Source organism: Ascaphus truei, chromosome 7 (genome assembly GCF_040206685.1).
Source record: "Ascaphus truei isolate aAscTru1 chromosome 7, aAscTru1.hap1, whole genome shotgun sequence".
Taxonomy (NCBI): Eukaryota; Metazoa; Chordata; class Amphibia; order Anura; family Ascaphidae; genus Ascaphus; species Ascaphus truei.
In genome coordinates, this window is record NC_134489.1 from 36,930,346 (window position 1) to 36,947,148 (window position 16,803).

At 45.2% G+C, this 16,803-nt stretch overlaps 1 protein-coding gene across 2 annotated transcripts in view; it reads right to left on the reverse strand.

The window, feature by feature from the left end:
* IQGAP3 (IQ motif containing GTPase activating protein 3) overlaps window positions 1–15,302 on the reverse strand; it is a 32,499-nt gene extending 17,197 nt beyond the window's left edge. Inside the window, exons 1-16 of one of the 2 annotated variants that reach the window (XM_075607701.1) lie at window positions 15,110–15,300; window positions 13,932–14,019; window positions 13,212–13,368; window positions 12,975–13,052; window positions 11,914–11,990; window positions 10,806–10,873; window positions 10,186–10,299; window positions 9,617–9,795; window positions 8,935–9,022; window positions 7,491–7,654; window positions 6,955–7,042; window positions 6,422–6,585; window positions 5,813–5,973; window positions 4,660–4,784; window positions 3,434–3,597; window positions 2,584–2,674 (exon numbers count right to left, since the gene is read on the reverse strand). In XM_075607701.1, the coding sequence (XP_075463816.1) occupies window positions 2,584–2,674; window positions 3,434–3,597; window positions 4,660–4,784; window positions 5,813–5,973; window positions 6,422–6,585; window positions 6,955–7,042; window positions 7,491–7,654; window positions 8,935–9,022; window positions 9,617–9,795; window positions 10,186–10,299; window positions 10,806–10,873; window positions 11,914–11,990; window positions 12,975–13,052; window positions 13,212–13,368; window positions 13,932–14,019; window positions 15,110–15,149 (1,846 nt within the window). In that variant the 5' untranslated portion in view covers window positions 15,150–15,300. Of the gene's footprint in view, window positions 1–2,583; window positions 2,675–3,433; window positions 3,598–4,659; window positions 4,785–5,812; window positions 5,974–6,421; window positions 6,586–6,954; window positions 7,043–7,490; window positions 7,655–8,934; window positions 9,023–9,616; window positions 9,796–10,185; window positions 10,300–10,805; window positions 10,874–11,913; window positions 11,991–12,974; window positions 13,053–13,211; window positions 13,369–13,931; window positions 14,020–15,109 lie in introns of both variants that reach the window. The other variant, XM_075607702.1, reaches the window with a different exon arrangement.
* Between the last annotated feature and the right edge of the window lie 1,501 nt (window positions 15,303–16,803).

Consider the following 16,803-nt stretch of genomic DNA (forward strand, 5'->3'; position numbering starts at 1 on the left):
TACGGTGAAGACGAAGGCAAGCATTTTTCTTAAGTAATTACCAACCAAGCCCTTTTCATTCACCCTTGCCCACTGGATGGCCAGAGACACCCTGCTTTGCAATGTGTTGAAAGCCTGGTCTTTTTTTGCAAATTATTATAATATTCTCATCAGGATAATTACGGTCTACAGGAAAGCAGAGCATGTGCTGAACACAACAAGCACCACATACATGGCCTTAATCATTAACCGTGCAAGCATCAAAACAAAATACAAGAGAAACCACATGGTATATGGCAATGTGAAAGCATTTATACTAAATCCAATGCAAAATAGACGATATGCAGTTTTGTGCTAGCATTAGCATTGAACCATATGGAAACTCTATATATACTTCCTCCCAAACCTGGCCCTACTACCTCCTTCCACATTACTGTTGGAAGTACCATCATTCACTCAGTAGCCCAAGCACGCTGCCTAGGGGTCACACTCAACTCCTCTCTCTCTCTCTCTCTCGTTCTCTTCTCACATTCAAAACGAAGCAAAAAAAAAAAACTATTGTTTTTTCCTCCGCAATATTACCAAGATACGCCTTTTCCTCTGTTGTTCCACTGCAAAGACTCCGACCCAGACCCTCATTTTCTCCCGTCTCGATTACTGTAACCTCCTGCTGTCCGGCCTTCCTGCCTCACCTGTCTCCCCTACAATCTATCCTAAATGCTGCTGCCAGAATCACACTACTCTCTCCTAAATCTGTCTCAGCGTCTCTCCTGCTGAAATCACTTTCCTGGCTTCCCATCAAATCCCACATCTCGCACTCAATTCTCCTCCTAACTTTTAAAGCTTTACACTCTTCTGCCCCTCCTTACATCTCAGCCCTAATTTCTCGCTATACACCATCCCGACTCTTGCGTTCCACTCAAGGATGTCTTCTCTCTACCCCTTTTGAATCTAAAGCCCTCTCCTGCCTTAAACCCTTCTCACTGACTGCCCCACACCTCTGGAATGCCCTTCCCCTCAATATCTGACTCACACCCCCTCTACCCACCTTTAAGACCCACCTCAAAACACACCTGCTTAAAGGAAGCATATGAGTAGCTCCATGGCTGATAATTAACACCTCATACATTAACCTTGGCCTCTTGCAGACGTACTTACCAGAACACCCTCCTACTGTCTCTGTACATTCTTCCTACCTACCAATTAGATAGTAAGCTCTTGGGAGCAGGGACTTTTTTTCCTAAATGTTTTTTTTCTGTCTGAAGCACTTCTCCCCTTTGTGTTGTTTATATTATTATTTATATGATTGTCATGTATATTACTGCTGTGAAGCGCTATGTACATTAATGGCGCTATATAAAGACATATATACATAGCAATACTCTGTCTCCTCATCGCTCCCTCTTTCTGTCGGGGCCCCACAAGGCTCGGCCCTCTGCAATTCTCATTCAATACTTCTCTTGGTGACTTTCTCTCATCTCTATGCTGATGACATCCTTTCCTCGTTGCACCTCCTCCCCCTGTCCTCCCGCCCCCCCCCCCCCCCCCCCCCAAGTGTCTCTCCGCAATCTACTCCTGGATGTCCCACCGTTACCCAAAGCTTAAAAATGTCCAAAACAGTATTAAATCTTTAACCCTTCCACTGCCACCCCTACATCCAAACTCTCCCTCACTGTCAATAATACCAATATCTCATCAACAACCGAAACCCGCTGCCTAGGGGTCATCTTTGACTGTCCTCTCCTTCATTCAATCCGTCGCCTGCAAAATATAACTAGGATACGCCCATTTCTCACTCGTCCTAATTCACTCACTTATCCTGTCCCGCCTCGATTACTGCAACCTTCTAGTTGGCATTTCCCCAGTCCGCCTCTCCCAACTTCAATCCATCCAAAACGTTGCTGCCAGACTCGTCTACCTCACTCAATGCTCCCTATGCAAATCCATAAATTCCTTATCCTCTAGAATCAAAATGTAAAACCTTAGTTCCGATTTAAATAAAAAAAAAAAAAACACACACAACTCAATGATGCTGCCCCCCTCCCGAGATTTACCCCTAAACACCCCCTCTCCTCCTGTCACTTCCGCTTACAAGCCTTCTCCCGTGCTGCCCCTTCTCTCTGGAATTCCAAATCGCGTTCCATCAGACTCTCCCCCAGCTTTCAGAAGTTTAAAAACCTCCATGCAAATGCACCTTTTTAAAGGAAGCCCATCTGCCATTCGCCTAACATCCAACTCCCCAACCTTATTGGTACTAGTTGTGCATCTGGATCAAACTCCATGCTATCAAACACCCCCAAACCTTAAATGGGACCAGCTGTGCGGCTGAACCACACCCCATCCTGAGACGTACTCCATCACACAATTGTGTTTCAACAATGTCCCTTATTCCCTCTAGTGTAAGCTCTCAGGAGCAGGGCTCTCGTTATCTTCTGTACCTGTTTTGTCCTTATGTGGCTATTTTATTTTTTGTACCACCATTATACCGGGCTGCGGAATGTTGGCACGTTACAAATAAGCGATGAGGATAATAATAATAATAATAATATCATTGCAGCTAATATCACAGACCACATCTGCATTCTAGTTACTTGTGACACTCACTTTTGCGGGCTCTCGTGTTCTCGTGATTGGCCAGTGTCACTCCTTGCTGAATTTCTTCTAACCAAAGCACCGCTGCGTCATCTCGAGTCCCCTGAGTGAGGAAACAATGCTAGATTACAGAGATCGTCATCGTACGCCTGTGTGTCATACTGAACAAACTGATGGATCAAAACAAGATAATGTTTACTTCCTGATGCACAAGCACCAAGGAGTTAATTTTCCCATCACCCACCACCCTTTTGACACATTGTACTCGCCGGGTGAAGAAACGACGGCAGTGAGCACTTTGCCGGCTCATGTTAGTATTTGTACCTCCGCATGTGCACTGCTGAACAAACCCAGCCATGAAAGGTTTGCCAATGTGTTCTAGGTTCCCAGACGGCAGCACTGGGTATTCAGTTGCTGTAGCGTTCCTAGGTCTTCATAGTCAAAACGAGTGAAATTCATATGCAGGGAACATTACTTATTGTGTGGTCGGTGCGTGAAATGGCTAAGCAAGCGGATTTGCAATAGGGAAACCCCAACATCTTTCTTGTACGGAGCAAACACAAAATGCAATGCAAGAATCTGACAGTTTAAGTTAAAAAAAATGAAGTATATATAGTGTTAAACCGCAAACCCACGACGACCTCATGAATAAAGTTGAACATAGTATTTGATTCCCTGAAACTATTCTCAATTGTTATGTGCAATCAGGTGCTTTGAACTTGTAACATTAACCTTGCATATTCTGTACGCAGTGCAAAGTATTTCCCCGTACGACGTACAACTGTACATAGTATGGAGTCCCAGCATAGGCATTCTACATCGCTCCGCCTGCAGGTCAGGTCACCGGGTACGGTTGCTGTACCTGTTTCTTGTGCTGTAGAGCACTGGTCAGGACCTGGTGATACAGACTGGTAACGGGAAGGGCGACATCTGCGAGTTCGGCCGCGGGCATCAGTAAAGCAGTGAAAGTTTTCTGTGGGTCGTCCTGCCCGAGAGCATCGTTAATGAGACTGATCGCCAAGATTTCTAAGAAGAAACGAGGACACGGTCACCAAACTCAGGGATGATCCAACACTCTCTGCCTTACTTCTCCCATGTCATGGTCCCAAAACAGGGAGCAGCCATAAATCTGATTAGGCAATTAGTGGGGTGCAGCAAACAAGGTTTCTGAATTAGTTTGTTTCAACCCATTAGACCGAGCTATAGCATTAGTTCAGGGGTGGCCAACCCCAGTTCTCAAGGGTCACCAACAGGTTAGTCTTTTAGGATATCCCTGCTTCAGCACAGGTGGCTCAATCGAAGACTGCCCTTGAGGACTGGCGTTCTGGCGTTGGCCACCCCTACAGTTCATTGTCCTACTATGTGGGCTCAAACTTTTATATGAACCCATGGTATGATGGATGACTAAGGGAGTCCAGGGGTTAAACGCCTTTTGAAAGCATCAGGAGACTGCACTGGTGTCAGGTTTCATGCAGGGGGTGAGGGAAACTCCTGTTTGAACAATTCTAAAAAGCAGGAAGTAGCTGCTGTTAGTGTCCCTGTTTGGGGGATCACAGAGAGCTCCCGCCCGCAGGGATCCAGGCTGGTTGACCAGAAGATTTTGCCTGGCAACCGTGAGGAACCCACAGGCTCACCCAGCAGAGAAGCCTGTAGCAGAGAAGGGCAAAAAGACTTCCTGGAAGCAGCAGGACCTCAAAGCCTGCGCTGGAGAAATCGGAGACGCCGAACCAGCAACAATGTCAGATAAGACTTTCATTATTGTTCCCTGTCTTCCTAAATACTGTTTCATATGTTTTAGGCTGGGAACCAGGTTAGTTGGCCAGCGCCATTAGAAAGGGCCACAACAAAGTGTAGTTGGTCTTCTGAAAGGAGTAGGTGTTTGATTATTTTGTGTTTTGCCTTAAAGGGGCAGTAGCCCTATTGTTTGGTTGCCGTTTTGTGGTTAATAAACAAATCCAGTTAAGCGGAACCCTCTGTCTATGCGTCTAACTGCCCTTGCCTATAGGCCGCTCCGTCACAATGACCCAGACACGTTGCAATCCCTATGGTGTGACCGCATCTTAAAGATTGCGAGAAGAAAATACTCACTGTCATGCTCGTCTTGGACAGACAGGTTTGTGTTATTCACACAGCTCTGCAGATCGTTCCAGCTCAGAAACGGAATCCTCTCTTTCTGGCACTGAAGCTTCCGTTTCGACAGTTTGTTAAAATACCTTTTAAAATAGAGCACACACGTAGGTAACTATGCTGCATTTATTGGAGGTCTGCAAATAAACACCATGAAAAACTACTTTGGGTAAGGTTCTGTTAAGCAAAAAAAAAAAAAATCATACGGTTCCTTAAAGTAGATATGCTGAGACGACTTTTAAAGTGTTACAATCAATTTGCAGCTAGCAGGGTTTTCAAACAAAGTGGGCCTCTGGTTATTTCAGCAGTGAAAGGGTTCAGAGTGGCGGGGTTTTAGTTAATGCCTGGAGTCACATTTATAACACGTGGAGTTATAAATGCCCACCTTGGGATTGCCTGCATTCTCCATTATAAAATAGATGCACCACTTAGATGTGTCAGTGAGGAGTTTGAGATCGCTGCCATGTGAAAAGAGGCAATCCAAGCATCATTAAAAAAATGTTTATTACATGCAGCCTTTGATTACCTTTATTGAAAACTAATTACCTAACCTACCGACCGATTAAGTCTCACGTGATCGATCAGCGAAATCCTGCTTCCCAGGGTTCATTAAATGGCTGCTTTTCAGTTAAAAGTCAATCCTTCAGTCAGTGTAACTCCGCAGCTACAATGCATTCTTCTATTACTAAGGTAACATTATCTATTGTTACAGTTTGCAGCTCACGCGGCTGGGAATATTGGCAACAAGTGATCACAACAGGAAAGAGTCATAGATCCTGCACTACTGGGGAGGTGTGCTAAAAACCTGTTACAGAAATCAAAGGATCCTCAGTATATTAAAAAACAAAAACAAAAACAAGAAAAACCCCCACTACACATAGGATATCGCTTGGATTGCTCCTGTAAGAGTCCCCACAGAAACACGTTAGCACCAGTATTTCTCCACATGAGAAACTCGCTGCGCGGCTTTCACAGAGTTTGTGATCAGCGTGGGACAGTCAGTGCATGAAAAGTTGGAAGCGTCACCAACCCCATTAACTTTACACAGAAAGTATTGTAAATGGCTCGTTTCCCTGGGATGTGCTCCCTTTGCGAGGGGGGACTCTTCACTCACCTCTGTACGTTTTCCTCACCCACGTCCGACAAGCCCAGTGCCGAGCTGACTAGATTGGTCCAAAACCCATTCAGATCTCCGGCTTCGATGGCTTGATTGATGAGAGCCACAGCAGACAGCATCTCTACGGCCACAAAGAGCTCCTCTTGCACAAGGGACCCCTGTTTGGACAAGATATTTATAAGGTGAGGTCACTGGGAGGAGGGGGTTATTTATAAAACCGCCACCATCATAATGCAATCAATGGGAGTCTGTGCGTTAGGGCCCCGATTAGCACGGTTTCATTATTAACCCTCAATACTTAGAGGCAGGGCCGACGACAGGAGGAGAGAGCCAGGGTAAGTGTCGCGGGCCCAGCGGCTCTGGGAAATATGTGTGCGGCCCTGCTTAGAGGAGCAGAAAGGCATTTTAATGAGGTGGATTTGAATGTCCTTATCTTTGATTGTAGTAAATACGCCACCCACTGCTGAACTTGGCAGGATAGCAATTCCTTGATGCAGCACTGTACTTCAAGAACGCTTAACCCTTTTGAAGCATTGCAGGCTACTAATTCTCAACACCTATGGTTAGTACACAGCCCAACACCTGCTCCTGTGGCGTCTTCCTCACCTGAGGGTTTTGTCCGTGCAGCACAGACAGCTCCTGTTGGTACAGCTCGGCGGCGAATGGATACACGCCCGGGAGCTGGGCGTCAGGACTGGACAGCTCCTTAACGGTCTGCGCAGGGTCTCCTTTCCGAATTGCGTCATTTATGCGTGCGACCGCCTGGTCCACTGGAGGGGGGTGGGGAGAGAGGATGACAGACGTTCACCTCAGACCACTTACCGAAAACTACAGATGTATCGCATGACAGGATTCCCTATATCCCGTTTCCAAAGGATTCAGTGGCAGTGTTGGCACAGAATGTCCCACCATAACACACCAAAGGGAACAATGAAGCCGACTTCATATGTACCCATCGGTAGCTCAGTTACCACTGATGGGAAAACATAAAACTATTTTTTTTTTCTTCAAAACACGCGATGTTTGGGGCACTCCGCAAATAGTCAGAATACCATCACACCTGGTAATCTACCAGGTACAGCCCAGCCAGCAGCCCCCCACTTACTGGCACAGCCAGCATCCCCCCCCCCCCCACTTACTGGCATGCTCTCTGCTTGCACTTTGGTTGGCTGCGTCCACCCCTGCTTGGATTTCCTCCTTCTCCAGCAGATCCTCATAGCCCAGCTCCTAAAACACGACAAGCAGTCAGACGATGAAGCTTGCAGCAAGTGTTTATCAATCTGTTCATTCACCTTTTCACTACAATGCACCTTCATATTGGACTAGTGAGCTTCCATAGGCAAAGTCTTGGACAAAGCAACACGGATAAGCCTTGCAGAGCACAGCCTTCCTCTGTGCGTGGCTGACTGTGTTGCATATACTGGCAAAAAGGTGCGGGTCTGCGGCTACAGTGTGGGCAAAGTATGCCGCTCCCCATCTGGTCATCTGACACAAAGATTGGCTGAATAGAAGAAGCCCTCCCATCTGCTAATGGCATTTACTCATTGGAAACATCAGTGAGCAAATGCAATCCCCAGGCTACCGCCAGTTACACAAAGCTGAGCATGGCTTTGCAAAGAGTACTCTTGTTTAGTGGACACCGCCTTGTGATCAAGCTGTTCTCTGGGGGACTCACCAGGGCTTTCTGCTCTCGGTCTGTGGTGAGCTGTTCCAGGTACCAGTCCGCATTCTCGCGCTGGACCCTGCGCAGCATGAGCACAGAGTCCTGCAGAGCAGTGTAGAGAGCCTGAGAATCCTTCCTTTCCAAGGCTTCATCCACATACTCCAAGCCGCCATGTACTGAGCAGAGTGAAGAGAACACGATGATGGGCTTTAATGACATCAGAGGGGGCAGACAGGAATTAAACTACCTCAAGTAAGATTTTAAACTCCTCCTTGTGTATACGGTTTGGAAATGAACCGTTGGATATAGGTTTGACTTTATTTACCTCTGAGGCAAGTATACAGTTCAGAACAGCCTTAGATTACAGTTAAAGCAAAATGGTTTTGCAATAGTCAGAAGCCTTTTGCTGCTATGGGAGAATAATATTTTCACATTATTCCTATGCATAGCTATAACTAGGTTTTTGGTTTTCATAGCTATAAGAGTCATGTTTTGTGTTTCATTGCGTTATGGGTTAAAAGTGTGCGTAACAAATTTTTCTTTCGAACTTTCTTTAATGCTGAAACCAAGTTCTTTGTTTAGCTGGCCCCCCCGTCTTATCTATTAACCCCCCCTTGTAGAGTCAGAGATATACCAGCTGTCGGCCTTGAGAAAGATGAGGTAGCTCAGCACAAGTTTTCTATTTTGCTTAATTTGCTAAAATATATTGTAAAATGTATAACCAAGTAACTGCAAGAAAAACATGATAAAGAAACGTAGGATGCCTGATGAAGTCATATGGGCAGACATTGCAAAATTATGTATGCCTGCCCCTTCTCCTGGTATAAGATAGCTTGTTTAGAGCCTATAATGCAGGGCCTTTGTGTTAATTAAATGCACTCTTGCAAGCGGCTGCTGCAATAAAGTTTTTCAACAGATTGTTTTTGCCTAAAAAGAATACGTGTGGGACCGAGTTTTTTTCCACAACACTGCCAAAGGAACCTACAACACGTTTGTTAACAAAATGCACTGCATGCTCCACTGGCAGCTATATGGGTAATAAAACTGACAAATGGGTACACCAGGCAACATCGTGTCCCAAAAAAAAACAACACACCACTGCAACATTTGGAAGCATTCAATGTATTCCTTGAAATGAACCAAAGCCAGTGTATCTGCCACATCAACGCCATAGTGGGGCAGATGTTTTGAGTTTGCAAAACGGGAAAAATCACAATTTAAGAAAAAGTTCAAATATCAAACTTTAAAATAAAAATTTGATTTTTTACTCCCACAAAAAAAAAAAAAAAAAAAAAAAAGAGATAAAACATGAAAAAAATTTTTAATTAAAACTTTTAGAAGCAAGATGCAAGAGAGTTCCCACCCTTCCTATCCAGGATGCGCTAGGCATTCTGCACTAATTATACGGCAGGCGATTAACGCTGATAAGACGCAAATATACCAGTCACCGGATTACCATTGACTTTGTTGATGTTTCCCTGTATTTCAGCTTGTGTCAGGCAATGGTCATAAATATCCTGGCTCTCTGGGGCACTCTGGAGACCCTGAAAAGAAATAGAACAGGAATAATCAAACACCCTCAACAAAACAGGCAAGGGTTTATTGTTGCAAAGTCCTACAGGCTCTGAACATAAGGGAATAATAAAGACCTATCCCCTTGACCTTCCAATTCAATCCCAAGGTCAGACGCACAGACCATGTTTACGAATGAGTGCCAGGCCGAGGCACCTTATGGTCCATGCATCTGAAACGCGGCAAAGCACCACTTAGTAAACATAGCTCAGTGACTTGACCAGCGCGAAGTTGTAGCAATGGCTGAAGCTTGAATTGAACGCACAAACGTGCCGTACCAAGACAAACACCTTGTCAATTACACCGCACACCAAGCTACATCACTCAGATACGGAGTGATACTGCTCCGAACAATTATTTTATGCACAGAGGTAGTGTAGAAGGGAGGAAGTTGCTTTTTGTGGCCATACCAAAGATTTATACCTATACACCAAACTGTTGCAGAAGGCAGCAGGGTGGTCCTGAAAGCTGCTTTTGCATCCATTATATAGCCAATAAAAAGGTTGCGGTTTCTTCCTAGTACTTGCTGCGTTTTGTCCGTATCTCAGTACCCAGGCACCTCTCACCTTATTCTGGGCGTTCACAGCCTTCATGGCCTTGGCTTGGTAAAGAAGCTCCTGGTACACAGCTGCCAGGTTCTCTTTCAGGTTGACAAGCATGGCGTTGGGGTTACGGAGAGTGGCTATGGTATCCCCCACGACCCCTCTCTCCACCGCTTCATTGATGGCGATGACGGCAGCGTGCACTGCAAGACAGGAACTTCAGAGATTGTGCAAGGAAGAGCTACTAAAAACAGTGTGTGGTCTGCACCACAAACGCATCAAGAAAGACTAAAAAGGACCTGAACATGTACAGTCCAGAACAGGAGGGAAGCATATTTCAGAGAGAAAGAAGTGCTAGAACTAGGAGGCCGCAGTCCCACGGGAAATGAAAAGTACTCGTTAACGGAAAGGGTGTTACATTCGTGAAACAACCTACCAACAACAACAAAAAAAAAGGTAGTAGAGGCGATTATTGCAAGGTAATTAAATATGTTTGGGGTACACACGAGGCTATCCTAAATATGAAGGAACCCAAAGCATTGAATAGAGTTTGAGGTTTTACAACAGGCAGCCTCGTGCAGTCTGTTCCTCACCTGCTGCTTCATCCACAGAGAGCTCATTAGCCAGAATCCCCCCAATCTTGCTGAATGCTGGCATCTGCAGCCCATACTTGTCCAGCTCACATTTCATGTTATTGATTTCCTCTTCTACAAGAAGAAATTCACACATTGGTTACTTTCTTTACAATCTTTTCCAGCTACCCATACGGCCGGGGCTACCTAGTAACCCTCCCCTATTATAATATTATTAATGATGATGATGATGATGATGATGATGCACTGAAGTCTATATGTCTGTAAACATGGTAAAAGTAGGTGGACAGGACCATCATTTAATCCTATGCAAAGTTCTAGCCGCCGTATAATCCCCAGAGAAGTGTGTGTGTGTGTGTGTGATAGATATATATATATATTAGTGTGATATTTAATGCATCCCAGAAGAGACCAACTCTCTTCGTTTTTGGTCCCAAGATTTCCACAGATTGTCCCAGTGTTGGGGGATCTCTACAATTTTGCTTTGTTCATTTTAAACTCTCAATGTACTAAAGTTACTGATAAATCCAAGGACATTGTTGTCCAAGTTCGAAATGTTACATACACCCTCCTCCTTCCCCCCCTCCGTTAGGATGGTTGGTGCCTCTTTGCCTCCTTACCAGTGAAGTTCACTTTTCCGTATAGATCCTGGATTTGTGGAGCCAGCCCAAGCTTGAATAAGTATAAACTATATGGAGCAGAATGGAGAGGAGTCAGCCTGTGTGCACCAATAAAGGCTCCTACCAAACTCACCAGCTGGCGGTCACAGCAAGTACTGCAGTAACAAGTACTCAACTGTGGGGTAGAAGCACTCAGTGCTCAAGAGTACTAGTACTGCTTGGAAAACCACCCAACTTCCCAATCCTAAAGATGTTAAATTGGAGTGTGCTGAATGCGTGTTTAGCACCACAATGTGTCACATGCACCATTAGAAGCAGTGGGTTATTGCAAAAAGGTATTGGGGTTCTTAATGTAATATATACATCAGTTCTCCATCTTATTGTATACCCTGAACATGTGATACTTAGACTATAATTCAGAGTATGTGCTAAAAATATACAACAAAAGACAGGGGTGCCCAATGCTACATCCAATTGACAAAACATATAATGGTAATAAGTATAAAGCTGAAATACTTCAATAATAATAGTAATTACTTGGTTATTTAGTTAAACCCTTTGGCCAAAGCGTCGTAAGCCTGCATACCAAACGTCAAGGTATAACCACAAATGCAGGTCCTACACTACACTAGCTGGGAATGTGTGTTAATCAATTTCTGACTGGTAACAGTTGTAATGGAGGTAGGTGGCACCTCCCCCCAGAGCTCACCTTTTTAACTTGGGAGGTCTTTTCACTTTGCTGCAAGAACAGGACCTACTATGGTTCTTTCCCCTCATTCAGAGGTAAAGGGAAGGGTTCCCAGTGAGGTGTAGGACCTGCATTTGTGGTTATACCTTGACTTTTGGTATGCAGGCGTACGACGCTTTGGCCAAAGGGTTTAACTAAATAAACAAGTAATTATTATTATTGAAGTATTTAAACTTTATACTTATTACCATATATGTTTTGTCAATTGGATGTAGCATTGGGCACCCCTGTCTTTGTTGTATACATTTGCCACGCTCCGTAGCACTCTTTTTTTGACATAAATATATATTCATGATGTGGTGGGTGTGGGAGTTTGAGCTAGCTGTGAATGTGTGTTAATATGTGCTAAAAAGACATCACCTCAGAGCATGGACACAGTAAACAACTCGTGGCATATTCTTCTTGTCGTATATATCTGTTGTCTCGGGCTGGAACATCTGAAATAAGAGTAGGCGTGTTGGTAATCTGTGCACAGTTCCTACAGGGAGCTGGTTCAGCCGGACATTCAATGCCAGAGGAGCTGGCCATGCGGTGTAAAGCTGGTACCTCTAACCTGGGTAGAGCCGGGTAAGTACATAAACATTCATGCATCTCACCACTATGGTCCAAGGCACTAAACCTTAGCTCGTCACCACTCATTTGAATGGGACTTAAGGTGACCCATGGATTAGCGTTATATATTGGCTGTGTGCGGGAGTGACATTTAAATTAAAGATGAGGTAACTATAAAACTCCTTTTTAAAATTAGATATAAGATTAATGCTAGCCTGCTTTAAAGCAAACATCCATTGAGATAAGAGGGCCTAATAGCATTAAAACCAAATATGCAACGTATACAAGCAACCAGCTCTAGACGTGCATAACTTTGCTAAAGACGTAATCATGTTCCATCCACCCAATACAAAGACAGAATAAGTCTAAGGGCATTTGTATTGGAAATCTAATTTTGGTTTTTGGTTAAAATAAATAAAAACGCAGTATGCCAATTTGTTTGGGAAGAAGTAAATAACGTGCGCTTTAAAAACAGCAAATCTGTAAAAAATAAATAAAATGGGGATCAAAATGTCAGGATGGGAAGCAGGGAGTCCCCAGAGCTGAATCCTGTAGGGAAGTTACACGCAACACCTTCACCGGTAACAAACACCCCAGTTCCCATCCGGTGAAGAAGAAAAAACTCCGGCAGCCGGGATTGCTGCTTTAAAGTAGTATCTGTGTGTTAATTAGGTTACGTTTCCCAAAAAACAAAAGATCAGTTGCTTTATAAAGTATGATGTTGATTAATTTTTTATAACTTGCTTTTTTTGCCAAAATCTACTTATGTTCATGCGTGCAGTAATAAGTGATCTGACTTTAAGTGATCGTCATATACATAAAAAAAGAACTAATACGGATTTCACTTAGTGCATAAATCCTGTGCTTACTGTAGGAAGTCCAATGTGGCTCATCGCTTGTCGCCAATGGTTTATGTTATCCGTGTGACGGAAATGAAGCCCAGTAGCCTACAATAGAAAGAGCTTGTTTAAAGCCGGAACCAAATATGGATATGAATCACCAACCATTCACTATTTGCACAATCTTAACTTTGCTAAAGGATTACAGAATCCTAAAGAAGGGTCGTTCCCTGTCCCGTTACAAACCCGCAATGTTGTTTTCCTTACCTTGTAGCGCATCTGCTCGAAATCATAGATTTTCTTCAGTGGCACAAGTTCCGGGGCAAAGAAGTTTCCCAGCTTGGCAAGAAAGACACCATTGCGCAAACTCTCCTCTAATTCAATGGGTGGAGGTAGCTCCTCATTTAAACAAGACTCCATCCAACTAATGCACACGAAGAAATATAAGCAAGTGAAATATTTCATAGTGAGAAAGCTAATGTCACAATCCGTCACATCACTACTGTTACTGCAGTGATACCCAAACCCATGCCAATGGGCATCCCAGGCGGGCCATGTTCTGGGGATATAACCAAGTCATCACACAGTCACATGCGACATAAGTGTTTTGTAAGACATTAGTTCCCAAAGTCTGGACTAGCTGAGGATTCTTGTAGAAATGGCTGAGAAGCACAATGTTTTTGGTTGTGATGTATATGCCTCATTAAGTCTGTCATTTACAAAATGTCATTTACTCCTTGTTTCTCAGCATTTACAAAATGTTGCCATATGATTCTCATGGCAAGTGGTGAGCTGTGCAAGTCACACGTTACCAGACGCTTTGCCAGGACAAATTCATCTTAGCAACACTGTTACGATATATTCAGCAAAAATAAGTATGTAAGTGCTCAAAAGGCAACAGAGTGCTACAAGGTCATTTAGAAATATAAAGCATTTATGCTGCACAGCAGCTTCTAATATAAGAGGTACAGTAGGAAAGTCCCTCACCGCTTGGCTTCCTCCAGGTGACACAGATACTGATAAGCAATGTTTTCGCGTCGCTGTTCATCCATCTCATCAGCTGTAAGTCGCTCATCTAAAGTGAAAGATCTGCAGCTGAGACGGTGTTCCAACAAAGGCAACAAACGCATGCAGAAGTGAGCCCCATCCCTCACTGGAGCGATCACCACCCCTCTGAGTAAACGCCACAAGTAATAGCGAGCCCCGCTTGTAGTAAGTGAGCCCAGCCCCTCACTGAGCGAGCCCTGCATTTAATTAGTGAGCCCAGCCCCTCACTGAGCGAGCCCTGCATTTAATAAGTGAGCCCAGCCCCTCACTGAGCGAGCCCTGCATTTAATAAGTGAGCCCAGCCCCTCACTGAGCGAGCCCTGCATTTAATAAGTGAGCCCAGCCCCTCACTGAGCGAGCCCTGCATTTAATAAGTGAGCCCAGCCCCTCACTGAGCGAGCCCTGCATTTAATAAGTGAGCCCAGCCCCTCACTGAGCGAGCCCTGCATTTAATAAGTGAGCCCAGCCCCTCACTGAGCGAGCCCTGCATTTAATAAGTGAGCCCAGCCCTTCACTGAGCGAGCCCTGCATTTAATAAGTGAGCCCAGGCCCTCACTGAGCGAGCCCTGCATTTAATAAGTGAGCCCAGGCCCTCACTGAGCGAGCCCTGCATTTAATAAGTGAGCCCAGGCCCTCACTGAGCGAGCCCTGCATTTAATAAGTGAGCCCAGCCCCTCACTGAGCGAGCCCTGCATTTAATAAGTGAGCCCAGCCCCTTACTGAGCGAGCCCTGCATTTAATAAGTGAGCCCAGCCCCTCACTGAGCGAGCCCTGCATTTAATAAGTGAGCCCTGCATTTAATAAGTGAGCCCAGGCCCTTACTGAGCGAGCCCTGCATTTAATAAGTGAGCCCAGGCCCTCAATGAGCGAGCCCTGCATTTAATAAGCGAGCCCTGGCCCTCACTGAGCGAGCCCTGTATTTAATAAGTGAGCCCAGCACCTCACTGAGTGAGTCCCACATTTAATAAATTGAGCCAAGTCCCTCACTGAGTGAGCCCCGCATTTAATAAGCGAGCCCAGCCCCGCATTTAATAAGCGAGCCCAGCCCCTCACTGAGTGAGCCCCGCATTTAATAAGCCCCGTATGTAATAAGAGAGCGCTCCTGGGCCTGTACTCACACCCTGAGCCGGCAGGGCCTGGCCCCCCTCTGGATCCCATGCTGCACAGCTCCCCGGTTTCGATTCAGCTTCGGTTCCTTCTCTCTGTGTGTTTACACTTTGACTGAATTTGAAAGTCCCGCCGACAGCAGTTTCCGGAGTAACTGTCACTCTCTGGGCGCCTGCTGATGACGTCACGTGCAGCGGGGCTGCTGGGAGTTGTAGTCTCTCACATGCAGATATATGAATTCACTCTCTTTTACATTTACCTTATTTTTTCAGTGAGCATCTTTTCTTGGCATCTCCAATTCTACTACATTAATATAATAATGTGATAATAATAATGTAATAATAATAATGTAATGATAATAAATGTGCTATTACCGATTTCTCTGTCATATGTTTCATTAACACTTTCACTGCCAAATGATCTGAATGCTACAAAGTAACATCTCCACTGCAATGCATTTCTGCAATCTCTGGCAGCAGGGTGATGGAAACATATAACTGTATGATATAACAAAAACAATATATAATGTATATAGAGAGAGAAAGATATTGTAAGATTATTGTAAAACACCTAGATTGTTAGCTGAGGGGTTAATGGAATATAAACCACATATTATATTTTTTACATAGTAAAAGAGAGAGATATCTTACCACGAAGGATGCATCTCCCTGAGGAAGGTCCCGCTTGTTGGGGACCGAAACGTTGGTTTAGATGTAACCTGTTTTCCCTTAATACACTTGTGTTACCACACTATACTTGAGTGCTGCCTCTTGATTGCCTGACCGTTATTGTATCTCTATATTATCTATATGGGACATACACATTTAATCTACCTATGCCTACAGGAGTGCCAACTTCCCTTTCTAACTGTGTGTATATATATATATACATACATACATATACATATACACACATATACACATATACACATATAGACATACATCTCCATAGAGAGAGAGAGAGATATCTCAGTGAAGGGGTTAATCCAACATATAACACTCCATGTATGTGTGTGCTGTATGTATGTGTATATATATACAGGTAAACCCCGTTATAACGCGGTCCTCGGGGTCCACCCCGAGACCACCGCGTTAGTAACGGGGTCGCACTAATTTAAAAAAAAAAATGGCCGCCGCATCAGCGCATATTCACCCCGCGGTCCCGGCTTCCCCTGTCACCGCGTGATAGGAGATGGGAGGGGGGATGTCCCTCCGGCTTCAGCTTCCCCTGTCACCGCGGGACAGGAGATGGGAGGGGGGATTCCCCTCCGGTCCGGCTTCCCCCCGCCGCAGCACAGGGCCCTCGCGCCGCCATACAGGGCCCTCTGGCCCCGCCGTAGCGCAGGGTCGTCCTGCCACCCCCCCCCCATGCCCCTCGCGCTGCACCGGGCCATCCCACCAGCCCCCGCAGCATCGGGGGCCCCCGCAGCCATCATCCCCCTCCACCGCAGCACCATCCCCACCGGCACGCCCCCCCCCCCCTGCAGCCACATGCCTCACCAATCATCCCCAAGGTAAGGCTGATTTATGTATATGTGTATTGGGAGGGGTGTGTGTGCGTGTGTGTGTGTGCAGTGTGTGTGCAGTGTGCAGTGTGCAGTGTGCAGTGTGCAGTGTGTGTGCAGTGTGCAGTGTGCAGTGTGAGCAATGAGCAGTGTGTCAGTGTGTGCAGTGTGAGCAATGAGCAGTGTGTGTGCAGTGTGTCA